The 17615-nt window shown below is 43.6% G+C and overlaps 1 protein-coding gene across 1 annotated transcript in view; it reads left to right on the forward strand.

The window, feature by feature from the left end:
- The window catches only part of LOC124794934 (putative fatty acyl-CoA reductase CG5065), a 466122-nt gene extending 450434 nt beyond the window's left edge, over positions 1–15688 (forward strand). Inside the window, exon 9 of the mRNA XM_047258649.1 lies at positions 14603–15688. Coding sequence (XP_047114605.1) covers positions 14603–14777 — 175 coding nt within the window. The 3' untranslated portion in view covers positions 14778–15688. The remainder of the gene's footprint in view (positions 1–14602) is intronic.
- Positions 15689–17615: the final 1927 nt, after the last annotated feature.

A 17615-nucleotide genomic window follows, 5' to 3' on the forward strand; every position in this document is an offset into this window, starting at 1 on the left:
ACAAGGCCAGATCAGTCAATCATCTTCATAATTTTACCAACAGATGGCCGAACTATGCAGCAACGTGAACGCAACGTTCTACGTTCTTACAGTGTCTGAGAGTTAAATAGTGCATGGTCGAAGGGGACAAAGGAAAGATAAACAGAGAAACCTGTCACATATAAAGAAGGTATTACATTTAATCTTGCTCGACATTTTCTCATGAAGCGGCCAAAAAAGTCTTTATCTGCCAAGTGAAACCTTATTTGTTGTATCCATGGACTGAAAACTAGGGCTACCAACGAAATGCAGGCCAATATTGTTCCTTTTAAAATTTAATCCAAAATAGAATGAGTATGTTTACCACTGTTACAAAGTCTATATACCTACATTAAGTAATTATTCAGAAGTTTTCCTGTAGATTTTATTTTTGTTGAGAATAATAACCCTCCAAATTCAAAACGTAAACTGTCACCTGTAGTCATTGGTACGATTTCGGGTAAAATCCCTCTTTATTTTCTTTGGAAAGCAGTTTTTGTGTCTGTTCGCTCTTATACAATGGCTAGCAACTCGCGGTCGCGTAAAAGTAGTGAGCTTTGGGGTTTCTTCGCCGATTTAGGTGATGGGAAGCAAAGTGCAATTATTGTTCTAAGTGTATTTCGTATAAAGGAGGAAATACATTTAATCTAGCGCGTCATGTTCAAGTGCTGCATCCAACAGTGTCATTGTCAGTCAGGCGCTTAGCGCCCCCTGCTCCTGCATCTTCCGATATTTCTTGGATAAAAAGCCGCACAATCCGGAACTAACATCAGCTAATGCCAGAAGCGAACAGCAGTTGGTGCCAGAAAATAACAGTACCACTTCAGTATCAGAAAGCAGACCTCAATATCACGGAACATTACCCATGTATTTTCCGAAACCTCTTTCTAACAAAAGAAATCAGGAGATAGATTTCGCACTTCTGCAGACTGTTGTAAAGGATTATTTGCCCTTCAACATAGTGGAAAGCAAACATTTCCAAAGTTTTGTAGGCAAACTGAATGGTGCTCACAGAATGCCATCTCGGAAGACCATTTCCAATACGCTGCTACAACAACAGTACGCCATGATGAAAGAAATGGTGAGAGCCAAAATTAATTCTGCGGAAGCGGTTGTGCTGACAATGGATGGGTGGACCTCAACTACAAATGAGAGTTATTTGTCGGTGACAGAACACTACGTTAAAGACCTGGAGCTGGCGTCTTCCCTCCTAGAGTGCTTTAAATACGACGAAAGGCACACGTCAGAAAAACTCTCGGAAGAACTGCTACGTGTCACAAGGGAATGGGGCATACAAGAAAAAGTCGTGTGTGTTGTCAGCGACAATGCTGCTAATATTGTGGCAGCTATAAGACTCACAGCCAGGAAACACATCCCCTGCTTTGCGCACACACTCAATTTAATTGTTCAGAATGGGCTTCCGCACATTCAACCCATTCTGAATAAAGTAAAAAAAATTGTTGAATTTTTTAAAAGAAGTTCGGAGGCCTGCACGAAACTGAAAAAGATGCAGGAACAGTTAAAAGAGCCAGTTCTGACACTAAAACAGGACACTGTTACAAGATGAAATTCAACCTATGATATGCTGCGAAGAATAATCGAGGTTAAGAATTCCCTAATGACAGTTATCACTCTGAATTATCCGGATCTTCCAAATCTGACTGCAGAGGACATTGCAAGTGTAACACAAGCCTTTGACCTGTTGAAAGTTTTCAAAGACTGCACTGAGGAAATGTCAAGTGAAAATGTTGTCACTGCTTCTAAAGTTATACTCCTTAGTCGCTCGTTGAAAAAATGGTGTTGCAGGTTTGTTAATAACACTGAAATTCATGTAGACGTGCAACAGATGGCTGAAAAGTTAGCTGAAGACCTAAAACGACGATTTAGAAACATAGAGGAAAATTCCATTTTCGCGGAAGCAACTGCATTGGATCCTCGGTTCAAATTACATGGTTTTTCTGATAAAAATTCAGCTGAGAAGGTGAAATTAAATCTGATCAGGCACTGTGAGAAATTTGTGACGAACACATCCACTGCTACTGCAACAATCTCAGTTCCAACCACTGAATCAACTTCCAGTCTCTGGCTCGAATTTGATGAAGTGTTTTCCAGGCTGCAGAGTAATCCACACCCGAGAGCTGCTGCAATAGTGGAAGTGGACAAATACTTAAAAGAGCCCCTGCTACAGAGACAAGGCAATCCACTTCAGCGGTGGTCTGAACGGCTGTCAGTATACCCCTCGCTCTTTGAACTTGCAAAAATACGACTGTGTATTGTCGCAACGACCACGCCGTGTGAAAGAGTGTTCTCGAAGGCAGGACACCTTATAACTGACAGAAGAAATAGCCTGACAGGGAAAAAAGTGGAACAAATCATGTTTTTAAACGGAAATCTCTGAAGATTCACCAAATCCGTTGATGTTTATTCATAAATATATGTGTGTATTTTTTTAAAATTTAATTAGGACAATCCTCAAATTCACATTTAGTGTAACTATTTCAATTATGTGTATGAGATAAACATTCCTACATGAACGATTATCTTTCAAGCGTGGATTCCACGCATGCTTCAGTCCCAGACTCACAAGGTAAGCATTTTATTTTCATGTTGGCTGTGCGTGCTCACACAGCCACCCTCTTCGTTTGTATTTTAATATTCATTTGTCTGCAAGCGCTGCCAACGGTAGCTTACCCGTAGACGCGAAGTATAACTGCACAAATAGTCGCTGGTAATGATGTCAGCACCGCAGGAAGCAGCTGACGCTACCTTCCCCTCGCCCCTCAGCAGCAATACCCCTACTAACCCTATCGTTCTCCACAAACACCGCGCGATTCGTCGACTGGCAGTAGAGGGAGGACTGAAGTGAAGGGGGAATGAGTGACGTAGCGCCGATGTACTGGTGGAGGGAGAGGGGAAGAGAGTGAGTGAACTAGAAAAAAGTGTGGAGTGTGCGATCTGTGAAGAGTTTGAAGCACCCGTTCTTTGAAATTGAGTGGTTAGTTCACACTTCACTGGAGTGAAGCGTTCATTTGAACGACTCATTCACGAGCTCCCCATCACGACACAAGACTCACATGGAGCGTCTTAGCGGGCTTTCAGATTATTTGGATTTCATTTCCATTTAAAAAAATAAAATACTCAAATTTACGATGGAAAAAACCAAGTTATGATCATAAGATGACGCCATTAACCACTTAAGACGATTTCTAGAAAACAGTCAAATACCGTGTTGCAAAGCACTGCCAGGTTCGCTATTTATACAATAAAGGGCGCCAACTGGACGACTCGCCCGGGGCGCCTGAATGGCTAAGGCCGGCCCTGCCCCTGTCTATAGATGTTATATCTTTATCGTAAATTACATAAATCTTTATAAATGTTATTGACTGCATCTTTTACAATTAATAATATTCCAAAAGAGAACTTTACAAACTTTACCACAGGTACAAATCAAGAAACATATTTAACCATTGGCAATTGAAATAATCACAATTACATCTTTACATTTAGAAACCACAGTAGAATGTTACCTAATCACAATTAGAAATGCCCATATGAACAAAAGAAAAAGAATAGAAATCTAAAGAAAATCACGAAAAAAAATTATATGCGTAATTAGCAATGCCTTCGCACCCATTGTACCTGTTATTAGGGTTTTTTCCTGTTCCACTCGACTATGGAGAGCGGAAAGAATGATTGAATGCCTCTGTGCGTGCAGTAATTATTCGAATCTCATGCTCACGGTCCCTATGTGAGCGATACGTACGGGGTTGTACTATATTCCTAGAGTAATCATCTAAAGCCTGTTAATAGAGTTTCTTCGGGTATTTTATGTCTATCTTCCAGAGTTTTCCAGTACATTTCCTCCAGTATCCCTATGACACTCTCCCACGGATTGAACAAAGCTGTGACCATTCGTGCTGCCGTGCGGAGTGGCTGCGCGGTTTGAGGCGCCATGTTATGTACTGCCGGATGTTCGAGTCCTCCCTCCGCCATGGGTGTGTGCGATGTTCTTAGCATAAGTTATTTTGAGTAGATCGATGACCTCAGTAGTTTGGTCCCTTAGGAATTCACACACATTTGAACATTTTCAAACCATTGGTTCTACCCTTCTCTGTATACGTAAAATATCCCCTGTATACGTTCAATATCCCTTGTTTGTCCCATGTGGCATGGGTCCCACACACTTGAGCAATATTCAATAACTAGCCGCACGACTGATTTGTAATCAGTTTCCTTTGTAGACTGACTGCACTTCCCCAGTGTTCTACCACTAACCCGAAGTCTACGACCTGCTTTGCCCGCTACTGAACCTATGTGATCATTCCATTTCGTATCCCTGCAAAGTGTTACACCCAGGTATTTGTAAGAGTTGGCCGATTCCAACAGTGACTTATTGATATTATAGTCATACGATACGCTTTCTCGCTGATTCCAACAGTGACTCATTGATGTTATAGTCATGCGATACGCTTTCTCGCTTTGTGAAGTGAAAAATTTTACATTTCTGAACATTTAAAGCAAATTGTCAAGCATGAGTCCACATGATATCGGTCCTAAATTGCTTATACTCTACGATACAACCATTCTGCATTGTGGGCACTGTCAAATCACTGAAATGTACTCCAGCAGGTCAGATCTAATCGACGGTAATGTTCAAGGCACTGCGCGCCAGATACCGTGCACTGCTCGTTTATTTAACTTTTAAGCTACTGGCTACTGAAGTTGTCTGACGTCTCGTCGATCGCAAGACCGTTCAGTCACCAACACAGCTGACCTGTCCTTATGAGGTAATAACTGTAGGATAAAACACTCCTTAGGCATAAATTCAAAGTTTTATTTGATTCCCTGTCATACCGCATATACACTCATGTTCAGAAAAAGCACAACACCTCGAACGACTAGAGACAGGACGTTCATATTCACAGGACATGTACATTACTATGTTCTGCATCAATGATTAGAATTTGAACCATGTCGCCCGCGGGTTCAAGGTCAACGCCAACATCGCACCGCAACACCACCTACTGGCAAAATGTGAGTGCAGATTTCGTTCTCGCTATAAACTGAAGGTGATGGATCGATGTAACTTGAGCAGACGTGCAGGATGCCTCGCTTACGTATGCGCGAACCGTGCCGTCAGATCAGTGAGTCTGATACAGGGCACATTATTGGCGTGAGAGAATGTGATGCATCCATCCGGGAAATTGCTGCTCGTGTGGGACGAAGTGTTTCAGCAGAGCAACGATTGTGTGCAGAATGGTTGACGGAAGGCCATAGAACACGACGAGATGGGTCGAGTTTCACCACCCAGATGACAATCCAAGTCGGTTGACACCTTACCCGATTGTCATTGCGGGACAGATCACCGTCCTCCTCGGCTCTGGCACAACAATGGATCAGTGTAACACACCTTACACTTCCAGGGCTGACAGTCCGTGTCCCTTTACTGCGGCACAGATTACGTGCGTGTCGTCCACTTCTCCGCCTTCGTTTAACGAATGTGCAGAAACATGTTAGAGTGCAATGGTGGAACGACGTCACTGGGGAGAGGAATGGCTTCAGATAGTGTTTTCGGAGGAATAGAGGTTCTGTTTGTTTGAAAACGATGGCCGCATTGGGTTTGCCGCAGACAAGGTGAGCGGCATCACAGTGACTGTATTCGCTAAAAACATACAACGCCAACCGAAGGCCTTACGATGTGCGGTACTGTTGACGACAACCACAAGGACACTGTGACAAGTGTGGCCCACGTGAATGACATTCTGCGGCCCGCAGCCACACCCTTTCTGCACAGCACTGGAGACGCCATTTTTCAGCAAGCCAATACACGACCACATGTTGTTGCATTAACACGTGCCTTCTTGGTGTCACAGGATGTCAGCCTTTTGTCCTGGCCCGTCACATCACAAGAGTAGTCGTCAGTCGGAAATGTGTGACATTTGGTGAAACGACAGATATAGCGCTGTGACTGAATGCCAGTCACCGCAGATGAACTTTGGAACCAGGTGAATGCAGTATGGATGGCTTTCGCGCTTTATACGCCTATTCGTCTCTGAAACGATTCGATGTCTTCCTTTAATCCGACCTGGTGAAGATGTCAAACACTCGAGAAGTACTCAAGAATGGATCACACTAGCGTTGTACACGGCGTCTCTTCCATAGATGCTACGATCCCCTACAATTCTCCCAATAAAACGAAGCCGACCATTCGTCTTTTTCACACAGTTTTGCAACGTTAGTCCTAGCGCCTAGAACCGGACGGCCACCACGGCCGGCTAGATGCTATCGAGACGAATCCAGTGATGTGTAATAGTAAGGTATCTGAAGGTTAACCAAGGTCAAAAAGGTGGTATGAACGTCCATTTACAGAAGGTGTTCGAAGTGATGACCATTGGTATCAATGTAGTACTGCAATCTTCTTATCATGGATTGAGTGGTATTCCTTATCACATCGGCGCTTATCGAAGCACATGCTCTAACAATTCTCTCCCGCATATCTTCAGGTTTAGCTGGAACACCTTCATAAACAATGTTGTTTACAAATTCCCACAAGAAAAAATCCAGAGGCTTCAAGTTTGGCGAACGAGCCGGCCACGACACATCTCCTCCGCGCCCAATCCGACTTATTTCCAGCCATCAGCGAAAAATGTGCCGGACACCCATCGTGTTGATACCACATTCTGTTCCTTGTTCCTGAAGGTATTTCTTCCAGTAAAGACCTAATGTTTGTTGCAGGCGAGAATCCCACACCGTACATTCACCGACCACGGTTTTTTGTGTGCATCTCGCCACAGCCAACATCGATTTTCAGTTGCCCAACAATGCTTCTTATGTAAATTAACAGTTCCATGGTTACTGAATGTAGCCTCGTCAGTAAATAAAATAAAAATAATAAATGTATCAGCCCTCTGAATCTGAAGTTGCCGGCCGAAGTGGCCGTGCGGTTAAAGGCGCTGCAGTCTGGAACCGCAAGACCGCTACGGTCGCAGGTTCGAATCCTGCCTCGGGCATGGATGTTTGTGATGTCCTTAGGTTAGTTAGGTTTAACTAGTTCTAAGTTCTAGGGGACTGATGACCTCAGCAGTTGAGTCCCATAGTGCTCAGAGCCATATGCTACATCCAATCTGAAGTTGAACCCATTGGAAGAATTCAACGCGACGCGTACAGTCTGTACCAGTTAATTCTCGGTGGAGACTGATATGGTAAGGATGATATTTATGGCGATGCAGAACACGAACACTACTCTGGCTCATGCCTGATTCCCTTGCGATTTTATGCAAACAAACACAAGGATCTCGAACCACAGTGGCAAGAGTACAAATTTCCGTTTCCTCGTTAGGAACTTTCCTTTGCCGGATATGGTTCCGATGCGTTAAAGATCCAGTTGTTCTCAATTTATCACACACATATTTAAATTTACGACGCGTAGGGTGAGTACATTAAGGATATCTTTCAGAGTATAAGTCTCTAGCTCTCACTGAATTTCGTTGGCATTCTCCGTAAATGAGAAGCATATCAAATTGTTCTTCGAACGAATACAGCATTCACATTCACTTGATTCGACGATTCTAGTCTTACCGCTCCTGTTAGTGTTGTACTGCGAAAGCGTCGAATGGTGTTTACACGTCAATGGCACGGTAGATGGATACGCCGTATTCGGCGAATGTTTACTATTTGCACGATACTAGAGAGAATTGTCAGAGCATGTGATTCGATAAGTGCCGCAGTGATGTGGAATACCACTCAATCGATGACAAGAAGATTGCAGCACTGCACTGACACCAATGGTCATCACTTCCAACACTTTCTGTAAATGGACATTCATGACACCTTATTGACCTTCGTTCACCTACAAAAACCTTACTGTCACACATCATTGGATTCGTCTCGATAGCCGCTATCAGAAAAGAAGTACCAAACTCTAGCACCGCATTTATAAAAAGTTTACCTTGATATCTCTTAGGCGACCCCACCTAGCAACAAAACATCAACGTAATATTATGATCCCCGCTGTCCAACGCAACATTTGTCCCACAAACTTTTCAGCTACCGTCATACTTTCGGAGTTATTCTAGGTGGCAATAGTTAGTGACCCACCCTGTATACATGGAAGTCGCCACAGAAGCATGGCAGAAGAAAGTGGTGTACCATTATAAGCTTAATAATAAAATTATAAACACACTCCTGTTTGCAGATGATGAAATAATCTTAGCGGACTCGGAAGATACACTACTGGCCATTGAAATTGCTACTCCACGAAGATGACGTGCTACGGACGCCAAATTTAACCGACAGGAAGAAGATGCTGTGATATGCAAATGATTAGATTTTCAGAGCATTCACACAAGGTTGGTGCCGCAATCGCGATAGGCCACAATCCGACCTTTATCAACATCGGAAACGTGATGGTAGGCATTTCTCCTTCTTGCACGAGTCATCACAACAGCGTTTCACCAGGCAACGCCGGTCAACTGCTGTCTGTGTATGAGAAATCGGTTGGAAACTTTCCTCATGTCAGCAGGTTGTAGGTGTCGCCACCGGCGCCAGCCTTGTGTGAATGCTCTGAAAAGCTAATCATTTGCATATCACAGCATCCTGTTGGTTAAATTTCGCGTCTGTAGCACGTCATCTTCGTGGTGTAGCAATTTTAATGGCCAGTAGTGTAGTATTACAGTATCTAAATATAATACTAATATAATGCCATTCCATGGTAAGGATCAGCGAAGCTCAAAAATAATAATTACACATTCCCGAAATACTGTAGGCGGAACAGCGACCAATACAACGTGTTTGAGTGTATATTTTCAGTTTATTTATTTTGCCCAATGGGGACCGGCTTCGGTATACAGTACCATCCTCAGGAAACCTACGAACAAAAAATTCCATTACCTAGTTAGAACAATGACGCAAGAGAAACTGCAGCATTTCACAGCTGCACTCTACCGACGAGGAGTGGAGTGGTCACCGCTGCCGTGGCCGGTCGGTGAGCTGCGACACGGCGTGGAGAGGGCGCCGCTGAGAGCCCAGCGTACACGTGGACTCTGCCAGAGATCACTAGCCCGCGGTTTCAGAGATAACATAGGAACACTGCGTCACTATTCCCTCTGGACGCAAGATTTTTCCCAATAAAAATAATTTTGCATTTTTTTAATACATAATGCTGTTATTTCGACGATAGTTGCTTAATTTAATGATTCATGGTTATATCGACGTTTCATAGTTGCATAAACTTTATATATCGGTAATTGTAAACTTGGATAAACTGATATTTGCTTTTAATGGTTTATTACACTGCGAACTATTTTTATACAATTTCTTTATTTCAATTTTTTTGTTTATTTTTTTGAAAATCTTTTACATTCAACTTTCTAAAGGTTAAAAAAGTATTATAAGGAATAGAAAGTGAAACTCTGTACACAGGGGCACTCTTACCACTGCTGGCCGTAATTTCCGTCTATGTAAAACTCAACGCTGACCTTCTCTTTTAGTAATGGACAGGCCTATTTGGGAATGACAACTGCTACCTACGCACTCTAAGGTTACACAATACACCATACTTTTGCTGTCATAGAGGTTAACATTTTTTAAATTTCTCTTGCATTATTGTTGTATGTAATGGAATTTTTTGATCGAATGATGGCCTGAAGGTGGTTCTGAGTACCGTAACCGTTCGCATGTACGCAAAATAAATAAATTGCGACTGTAGACTGAAACATATTCTTTTTCAACGTGATAACCGACGATAAACTGCTAGAATACATAAATGCTTTTAAACACCCGGGATTTGATATCTCATATATTGCACCCAATCATCAAGAATACAAACTGCAAAAATTTCAACGGTTGATAAGTACAATAAATCACACTCTCATTGGGAAAATTAGGTACTAAAATGCTGTAATGTGATGGCAGTACCACTTCTCATGTGTGGGTCAGAGACGTGACCACTATTCAGCAGCCAACAGAGGAGGGTGAAAGAAGCAGAGACGGTACTGCTAAGACCAGTTGCTGCTTATAAATTCATTGGATCGTATAAGGAGTAGTGAAATCAGAAATGAAACTCGCATCAAAAGCATACTTCAGAAAATACAGGAGTACAGAAAGAAATGACATGAACATATTCAAAGGAAGGTAGATTAACGAATACGTTAATTATTATACAGATGCAGACCTCAAGGGAAAACAGATGTTGGTATTTCTACGAAAAGGTGGAGAGATCAGCTGCAATCTACTTGAAATCGTCACAGGCAATAACTCCTGACCACAACTGGATCTGATGATGATGTCCTACACCACTGTAAATAATTAAGATGTTGCACAGTGGCTTGGTGACAAATGAAGAGTAATGGCGGCCACTCAACTCTTGAACTGCGCCAACAGTTCCTTCGGATGAGCTAGGGATTTCGTTCGGCTGGGGTGCAGGTTCCCCACAGCTTCGGTGCTTGGACTGGCGGGCTGGGCCTGATCAGTCAGCCGCTGCCACGGCCCGGAGACGCCAGCTGTCGTGGCACCGATGATACCGATGCGGCTCTAATGGAATCCCAATGTTTCAGGCGCCTTTGTTCGCGGTCACTGCCTCATTGGCTAGAGCTGCTGACGTTTCACTGCCAGACAGCAGGTGCTGATGCGTCAGCCTCATAGGTTCGAAGTACGTCGCCGGTACGTGACGCGGAAGTTGCAGAGTCGAGGCCAATGCCGTTGGATTTTTTACCTCTCATATGTGCGAATTTTAGAGAACCAGCCCTGAACAGACTGGTAGGGGTAAACAGATCGTCAGTGTAATGGCTTGTACCTCCCATTTCATCACCCCCGAGTCTCAGCCCACACGCGGTCTGCACATTGTGCTTGTGAGCAGTTCAATACGCCTTGGCCGACCCTATCATAGATGTTCCAAACACTGTGTTTATTTTAAAGTAGACACAATACGAAACTGCAGTACTGGTACCTACGACCTGGAGAATGTATACATGGATTCCCATGTTTTGTTTCTCTAATATTAAATACAGGTACATAGCAAACTAACAAAAATTGAAGAATTTTGTCTATAAGAATATTTCAGTGTGTGATACATCGCCGTTTTCCTGCATTTCATAGGTCCCTACTCGAAGTTTTCTGGTACACTTCCAGCTTGGCGCGGTAGTGTTATGGGGTGGCTGGTTCCGGCTGCAGAGCTGTATATGTGGGAAGCTGTAGTGTGGGCTCTCCAGTACGACGTCAAGAATGCTTACTCAACAGAACGTTCCTTATTATTTGCTGCCTTGCATACAGTACTTGCACAATAGTAACCGAGGAGCCACCCACGGCTAGTGAGCAGCTGGTGACATCTGCAGCAAAACGCTGAGGCAGCACGACAGCAGGTGGCAGTGACGGTCCCCTCGCTGACTCAGCAGTGTGTCAGCACCACATTGCGGTGTTCTGAGGCCAGTGGTTGCCGTCTGCTGCCTGTGGCTGGTGGTGTCTGCCAGAACCGTGCAGGTGTTATGTTTGAAACCCACTATCAACAGGGCTAGCTGACAGCTCACAAATCAGTACCCTCACTCAACTGTTGATGCTGCTCTGTAAGATTGGATTAGTTTAGCTGTGCATTCGGTCAGTGAAAGGGATAGAGACTGTGCCAGTCAAATGCATGGAGCTGTAGGGACGCTGCTGCCTGCTGATCTGGGAGCATTTATGGTCCCTGTGGCTGCACCATGCAGCAGTCTGGTCAACCACAGGCTGCAGAACGTCGCACTGTGGGGTGCTGCACCAGCAGTGTTGCAGCTCCTAGCTACAGAGTTATGCCAGTGGCTGACCCACGTCTCCCTTGTTTGGCAGAGGAGTCCTGCCCAAAGTTCAGGCCGAGGCACTAGTGCAATGCTGCCTCAGTCTAATTTCTTAAAACAGAGACACAGCAATATCATGAAGTGCATTAAAAAACATGACATCTCTGTTGTGACATTCGCTGTAATCAAGGGACATGCCTCGAGCTGCAAGGGAGATTCATCCCAGATATGGACTGCAATATATTAAGGTGTTTGTAAGGGATGGTGAGAAACTAAGGTTACAAAGACTGCAGTGAAAAGTGCACATTTTATTTGATACAAAGCCGGCCGCTACTGCTACAGTCGCCGGTTCGAATCCTGCCTTGGGCATGGATGTGTGTGATGTCCTTAGGTTAGTTAGGTTTTAGTAGTTCTAAGTCTAGGGGACGGATGACCTCGGATGTTAAGTCCCATACTGCTTAGAGCCATTTGAACCATTTGATAGAACCAATACAGCCAACTGATAACACATACATTAGGTCGATTTTGTGACAGCTTCGGTATCGGTTTAGGCACTTGTCGCTTTTTCAGATGAGTTTGAATATATTCTCCTGGTAAAAATCCCGTCCTTGCGTCTTCAGCCACGTTGTTCTAAAGTGTTTCACCTCCTCATCTGAAGCGAGTTGTCGGCCTGCTAGGTGAGCCTCCTGTTGCCCTGAATCAGCTCCTCCATGTGGACTGGGTTCAGATTCTTCATGCTATGCTGGATCGACCACAGCGATACTTCTCGGTGACGTTTTCCCTGCCGGCTCCAAACTTTCAACACCATTCTGCAACGTGCTGAAGGGACATTACTATCTCTTTGCGAACCTCTACCAGTTGCTGCTGAATTTCAGCCGCGGTTAGATGTTTCGCCCACAGAAATAAAATAACTGAACTGATCTCTTCGCGAGACCTGTTATCCAAAGGTGCCGCCATTAGTGTTTACCTGCAACCTGCGCTGTGGGTGGCTAGTGGCTGAAACTCTGCATAGTTACCAACCCCGTTTATCAGAATTACCGCACACTACTAATTTCTACCCCGATAACCACATGTTTTATAGCTTGTTTGTTCGTCTTTGGAACGAAATACATACCAGATTCTGCGTATCAGGGATAGACAGTTTGTTGGAAGGTTCTTAGTGCTATGTGACATTAAATGTCTCCGCATAGGTCATGTAATTCGCGTGAGTTACGGACCGCTGATTTGCGTACGTGGTAATGGAAATGAGTGTTTGGCGTCTTTGGCCGGGAGTCCTCTTGCGGGGCAGATCCGGCTGTCTTGGTGCAGGTCTTGTTACATTCGACGCCACATTCGGCGACCTGCGCGCCGGATGGGGATGAAATGATGATGAAGACAACACAACATCCAGTCCCTGAGCGGAGAAAATCTCCGACCCAGCCGGGAATCGAACCCGAGCCCGTAGGATGGCAATCCGTCACGCTGAGCACTCAGCTATCTGGGAGGACTGCGTACACGGGGATGGAGCCCGACAGCGAACCAGATGGGTTCCATAGGATTTACATCTGGCGAATTTTGTCGCCGAGATATCAACGTGAGTTGACTATAATGCTCCTCAAACTACTGTAGCACGGTTCTGGCTCCGAGACACGGACAGTTATATTGCTGAAAGACGACATCGCTGTCGGGGGAGACATCAAACATTAAGGGGATGCAGGTGGTTCGCAACTGTCAGGGTGTCTTCGATTACCGTCAGAGGTCACATTCAACCGCATGAGAATGTCTCCCATATCGTAATGTCCCAACAGCCTGGGTCAACGGCAAGCTGGACGTTTCAAGCCGCCCTTCACCTCGATGACAGCGTTTGTAGAGACGACCATCAACCTAGTGTACCAAAAATGTGATTCACTTGATGAGACGACACGTTTCCATTGGTTGACGGTCGGATTCCAATGGTCCCGTGCCCATTACAACCGTAATTGACGATGTCCTTGGGTCAGCACGTGAACACTCTGCTGCGAACCTTCACGTTCAACGATGTGCGATGAACGGTGTGCTCCGAAACACTTTCAGGTGCACCATCATTGATCTCTTTCGGCAGAGGCGTCACAAATTGCCATCTGTCTTACTCTACAGAGCAGACAAGCCTCCGAACCTCACGTCTTGTGAAGAGTCGTGGACATCCAACCATTTAGCACCTAGTTTTAGTTTCACTGTCCTTCTACCTCTTGATAATTAATTGAAACCCTCAGCTGCCCACAGATGTTGTTGGCATACCTTGATGGTGACTCGAACCCGGGATCTCCTGCTTCTCTTTCTGTAGATGCACGTGAACATTCGACCAGATTCGCCGTTTTCGAGATATTCGTTCAGAGGCTCTGTGTGATGATAAACTGCCGTTTGTCAAAGGGCAGATTGTAATGGATTATAATGGATGTCTCATTTTGCAGACCACATCTTCACTAGGGTGATCCCCCGTCCGTGTCTGCTCCGCTTACATGCTTTTATTAAAGCGTCACTTGCCAGCAACGCGACCACACGCATCCAACGTCGCGGTGGACAGTGGTCACAAAGTTTTGGCTTATCAGTGTGTATAACAGACCAAACTCCAGGAATGTCAGCCTCGTAACCTTAGTTTCTGATCTCCACTTGTAAAAAATCCTCAGTATGTTCAAACAGGATCTATTTGTACTGATGGTGTGTTCATGCTTATGGAGAAACCTTACGCTGGATCATGTCCACATGACTCTGTAGTCAGTGTCTGTTCTGTGGACTAAATTGCTCGCTCCCTACATGTTTCCATACTGTGGCCTCACCAGTGGCTGTTGTTGTTGTTGTTGCAGCCTGTATGTGCTGGACCGCACGGCTAAGGCTCTGTTCGTGATGCTGCTACTGTGGCTGCTGGTGGGCTACTCCGAGACTGCGCGCTCAGCCATGGACACTGTGGCGGAGGCCCTGCGCTCCCTGCCTCTGGTGGGCAGCGTCCTCACCAAGGAGTCCACTCTGCAGCCTATCTGAGGGCGGAGGGAGGCACAGCAAGCTGCCGGGCTGGTGGGCCGTCCGAGACTCTCTTATTCCACAATATATATCAAATCTCACAGCTCATATACGTACATGTATCAATGGTACTTGCTCTGCATTTGCTCTTTGGCATGGAATAAGATGTGGGGTTAAGTTCACTTACGATAAAGGCAGAAATGTTTGTGTACAAAGAGTATTGTAGGTATACCCATAATTATCTCTCGTGGTGGGAAACTAACTTTACAATGAATTACAACCGTTTCACATTATATGTATCGCATGTTTTACAGCATGAAACAGGTAGACTGGTTTGCATACAGAAAGTATGGCAGAATATGGCTGATGCAATTGCAAATCAAAATACATGAGTTTTATACAGTTTACAAGCATCCTATTTTACAGGCCTATACAGTCTCTCAAACATAGGTATCTATTACGTAATCCAGCGTGATAAATGTACAACATCTGTTGTTTCCACAAGCTGTGATCAGTAATTTTTGGTTAGATTCGTATGAAATAACAGTACTTGTACAAATCTTTTGAAGATTATATAAGATAATATTTTATACAAAAAAATTGTTTACAGACAGCTACAAATTTTAAATATGATTTGTGTGTGTGTGTCTTACGTGTGCGCGAGCGCGTGTGTGTGGGAGAGAGAGACAGAGAGAGAGAGAGAGAGAGAGAGAGAGAGAGTTGCTCTATAAGCTAATTCAGCATTGCCACAAGTAATCTGTAACTGGAAAATGACTGATATATATGTATTAGTTGTAAGTCTCGTTATAGGTAGCTAAATCTTTTTATACATTTGTAAATCTGTTTTTATGCTAATGGTAAAAGATACCGGTCAAGTTTGTGTCATGTACGAGTACTTGCCGCTTGAATAAAGAATTGATCCTTAATTTAAATTTCTTAGTAATGACACCAAATTTCACGTTTATTGTATCAGTCTCAACATTAGTTAATTGTTTAATACCAAACCCACCAACTGTTTTTAATGACGTTTAGAAATATCTGTTCAGTTTCACGTCATCAGCCAGACCTTACACAAAGTTATCGTCAGTGGAATGAACTGGAAAAAAAAAACGAACTGAATGTGAGTATCGGTAAAGTATATCGATTATGCTAGACACATATCTTATGAGGTGCCACACTGGCCAAATTTCACTTCGCCGTTCACCTGTTCTCATGCATAATCGCAGCGGCAGAGATCCTCATCTTCCTCAGTCCAGAGAAGCTAGTATTCCGACACCAGTGCACTCGAAACACGCTGCAGCGTCAGAATGTAACCTCCGTAACTTAACTACAAGCCTCTTCTATTAATTCGTAAATGACGGATAGTTTTTCTCCAGCACAGTTTTTTTGTAACGGACTTTCGTACCTACACTTTTTGTTTTCTGTTCATGCTTTTCAGGAAATTCTCGCTAACATGCTTCGTAACTCTACTCCTACATTTTATCGTATTATTTATGAAGATATACCAGAAGATGTTTCTCCTCTGATTTAAATTCGTGTAGTAACACGATATATCTTCATTAGGGGACTTGAGGTGGCGGTTCGGATAACTACAATGTAAAGATTGCATTTCCGATTTTATGTCTAGTATTCTATCAGGTTTGTTAATTCATGAAATCTACTTTTTGTGATGTGCAGGCTTACTTTTCCATTCTCGTACTCTTAGGTTTTTGTTTAAAATGTGGTGTGAATCTGACTTTTAATTCCATCGTTATCCTCGTTACTACACAGAAAATAGTGTCTCTACAAAATTATGTTCTGAAAACCTATAGCTAGATTTTAAGTTTGATGCGAGAGGACTACTTAACGTTAGAGAATTTTCTGCGTCCAGTAGTCATTGTTTTCTCATTTATTTTAAAAAGTGCTACTTCTCCTTTTATCAAAGGGTACTAACAAAATAATCAATCTAAAAACAAAAAAATGTTTCAAATCCACAGAGTACCTCACCATGACAGCTGTAGGGAGATTCTGCTCACTCTGACATACATTTCATTGCTTTAACCACTGTGCCACTTCACTCAAATAGCATACAACCAAAATGCTGAAACAGTATTGACAGAAACTTCTATTCGCATTTATAGTCACAGTTTCACACGGTATACAGTCCTCCCTAAGAAGCTGAAATAAACTTCATACAGACACAAACAATACACATAAAAACATCCATTTCATTATAGAGAAAGTACACAAAAACAAATGGTTCAAATGGTTCAAATGGCTCTGAGCACTATGGGACTCAACTGCTGTGGTCATAAGTCCCCTAGAACTTAGAACTACTTAAACCTAACTAACCTAAGGACAGCACACAACACCCAGCCATCACGAGGCAGAGAAAATCCCTGACCCCGCCGGGAATCGAACCCGGGAACCCGGGCAAAAACAAATGTCTTCCTGGATATAACAATAAAGAGAGACAAAATAAGCACAAAATTGGCATTTACCGAAAAGCAACAGTAGCAGTCACAATTATACATGCTGCACCAAAGCATCCAAAAACCCTCAAAATAGCAGCTCTCTAACACGTGGTACACAGACTCAATAAAATCTCACTCATCAGAAAACTCTGTGAAGAAGAACTGTGTGCGATAAAGCTCATAGCCGGAAACAATTGGTAAAACACCGATATAATGCAATGACTGAATCACTAAATCAAAACGCAACTAAACAAAAATGACTGCAAACAGAAGAAAAGAACACCAAAAAACTCTACAATCAACACAGACACTAGAGAACGCACCACAGGGACACTTATGACATGACTAGCAAAAATAATTGGTGCACTTTAACACGTAAAACAAATCAACACACAAAATAGCAGAT

Source organism: Schistocerca piceifrons, chromosome 4 (assembly GCF_021461385.2).
Source record: "Schistocerca piceifrons isolate TAMUIC-IGC-003096 chromosome 4, iqSchPice1.1, whole genome shotgun sequence".
NCBI lineage: Eukaryota > Metazoa > Arthropoda > Insecta > Orthoptera > Acrididae > Schistocerca > Schistocerca piceifrons.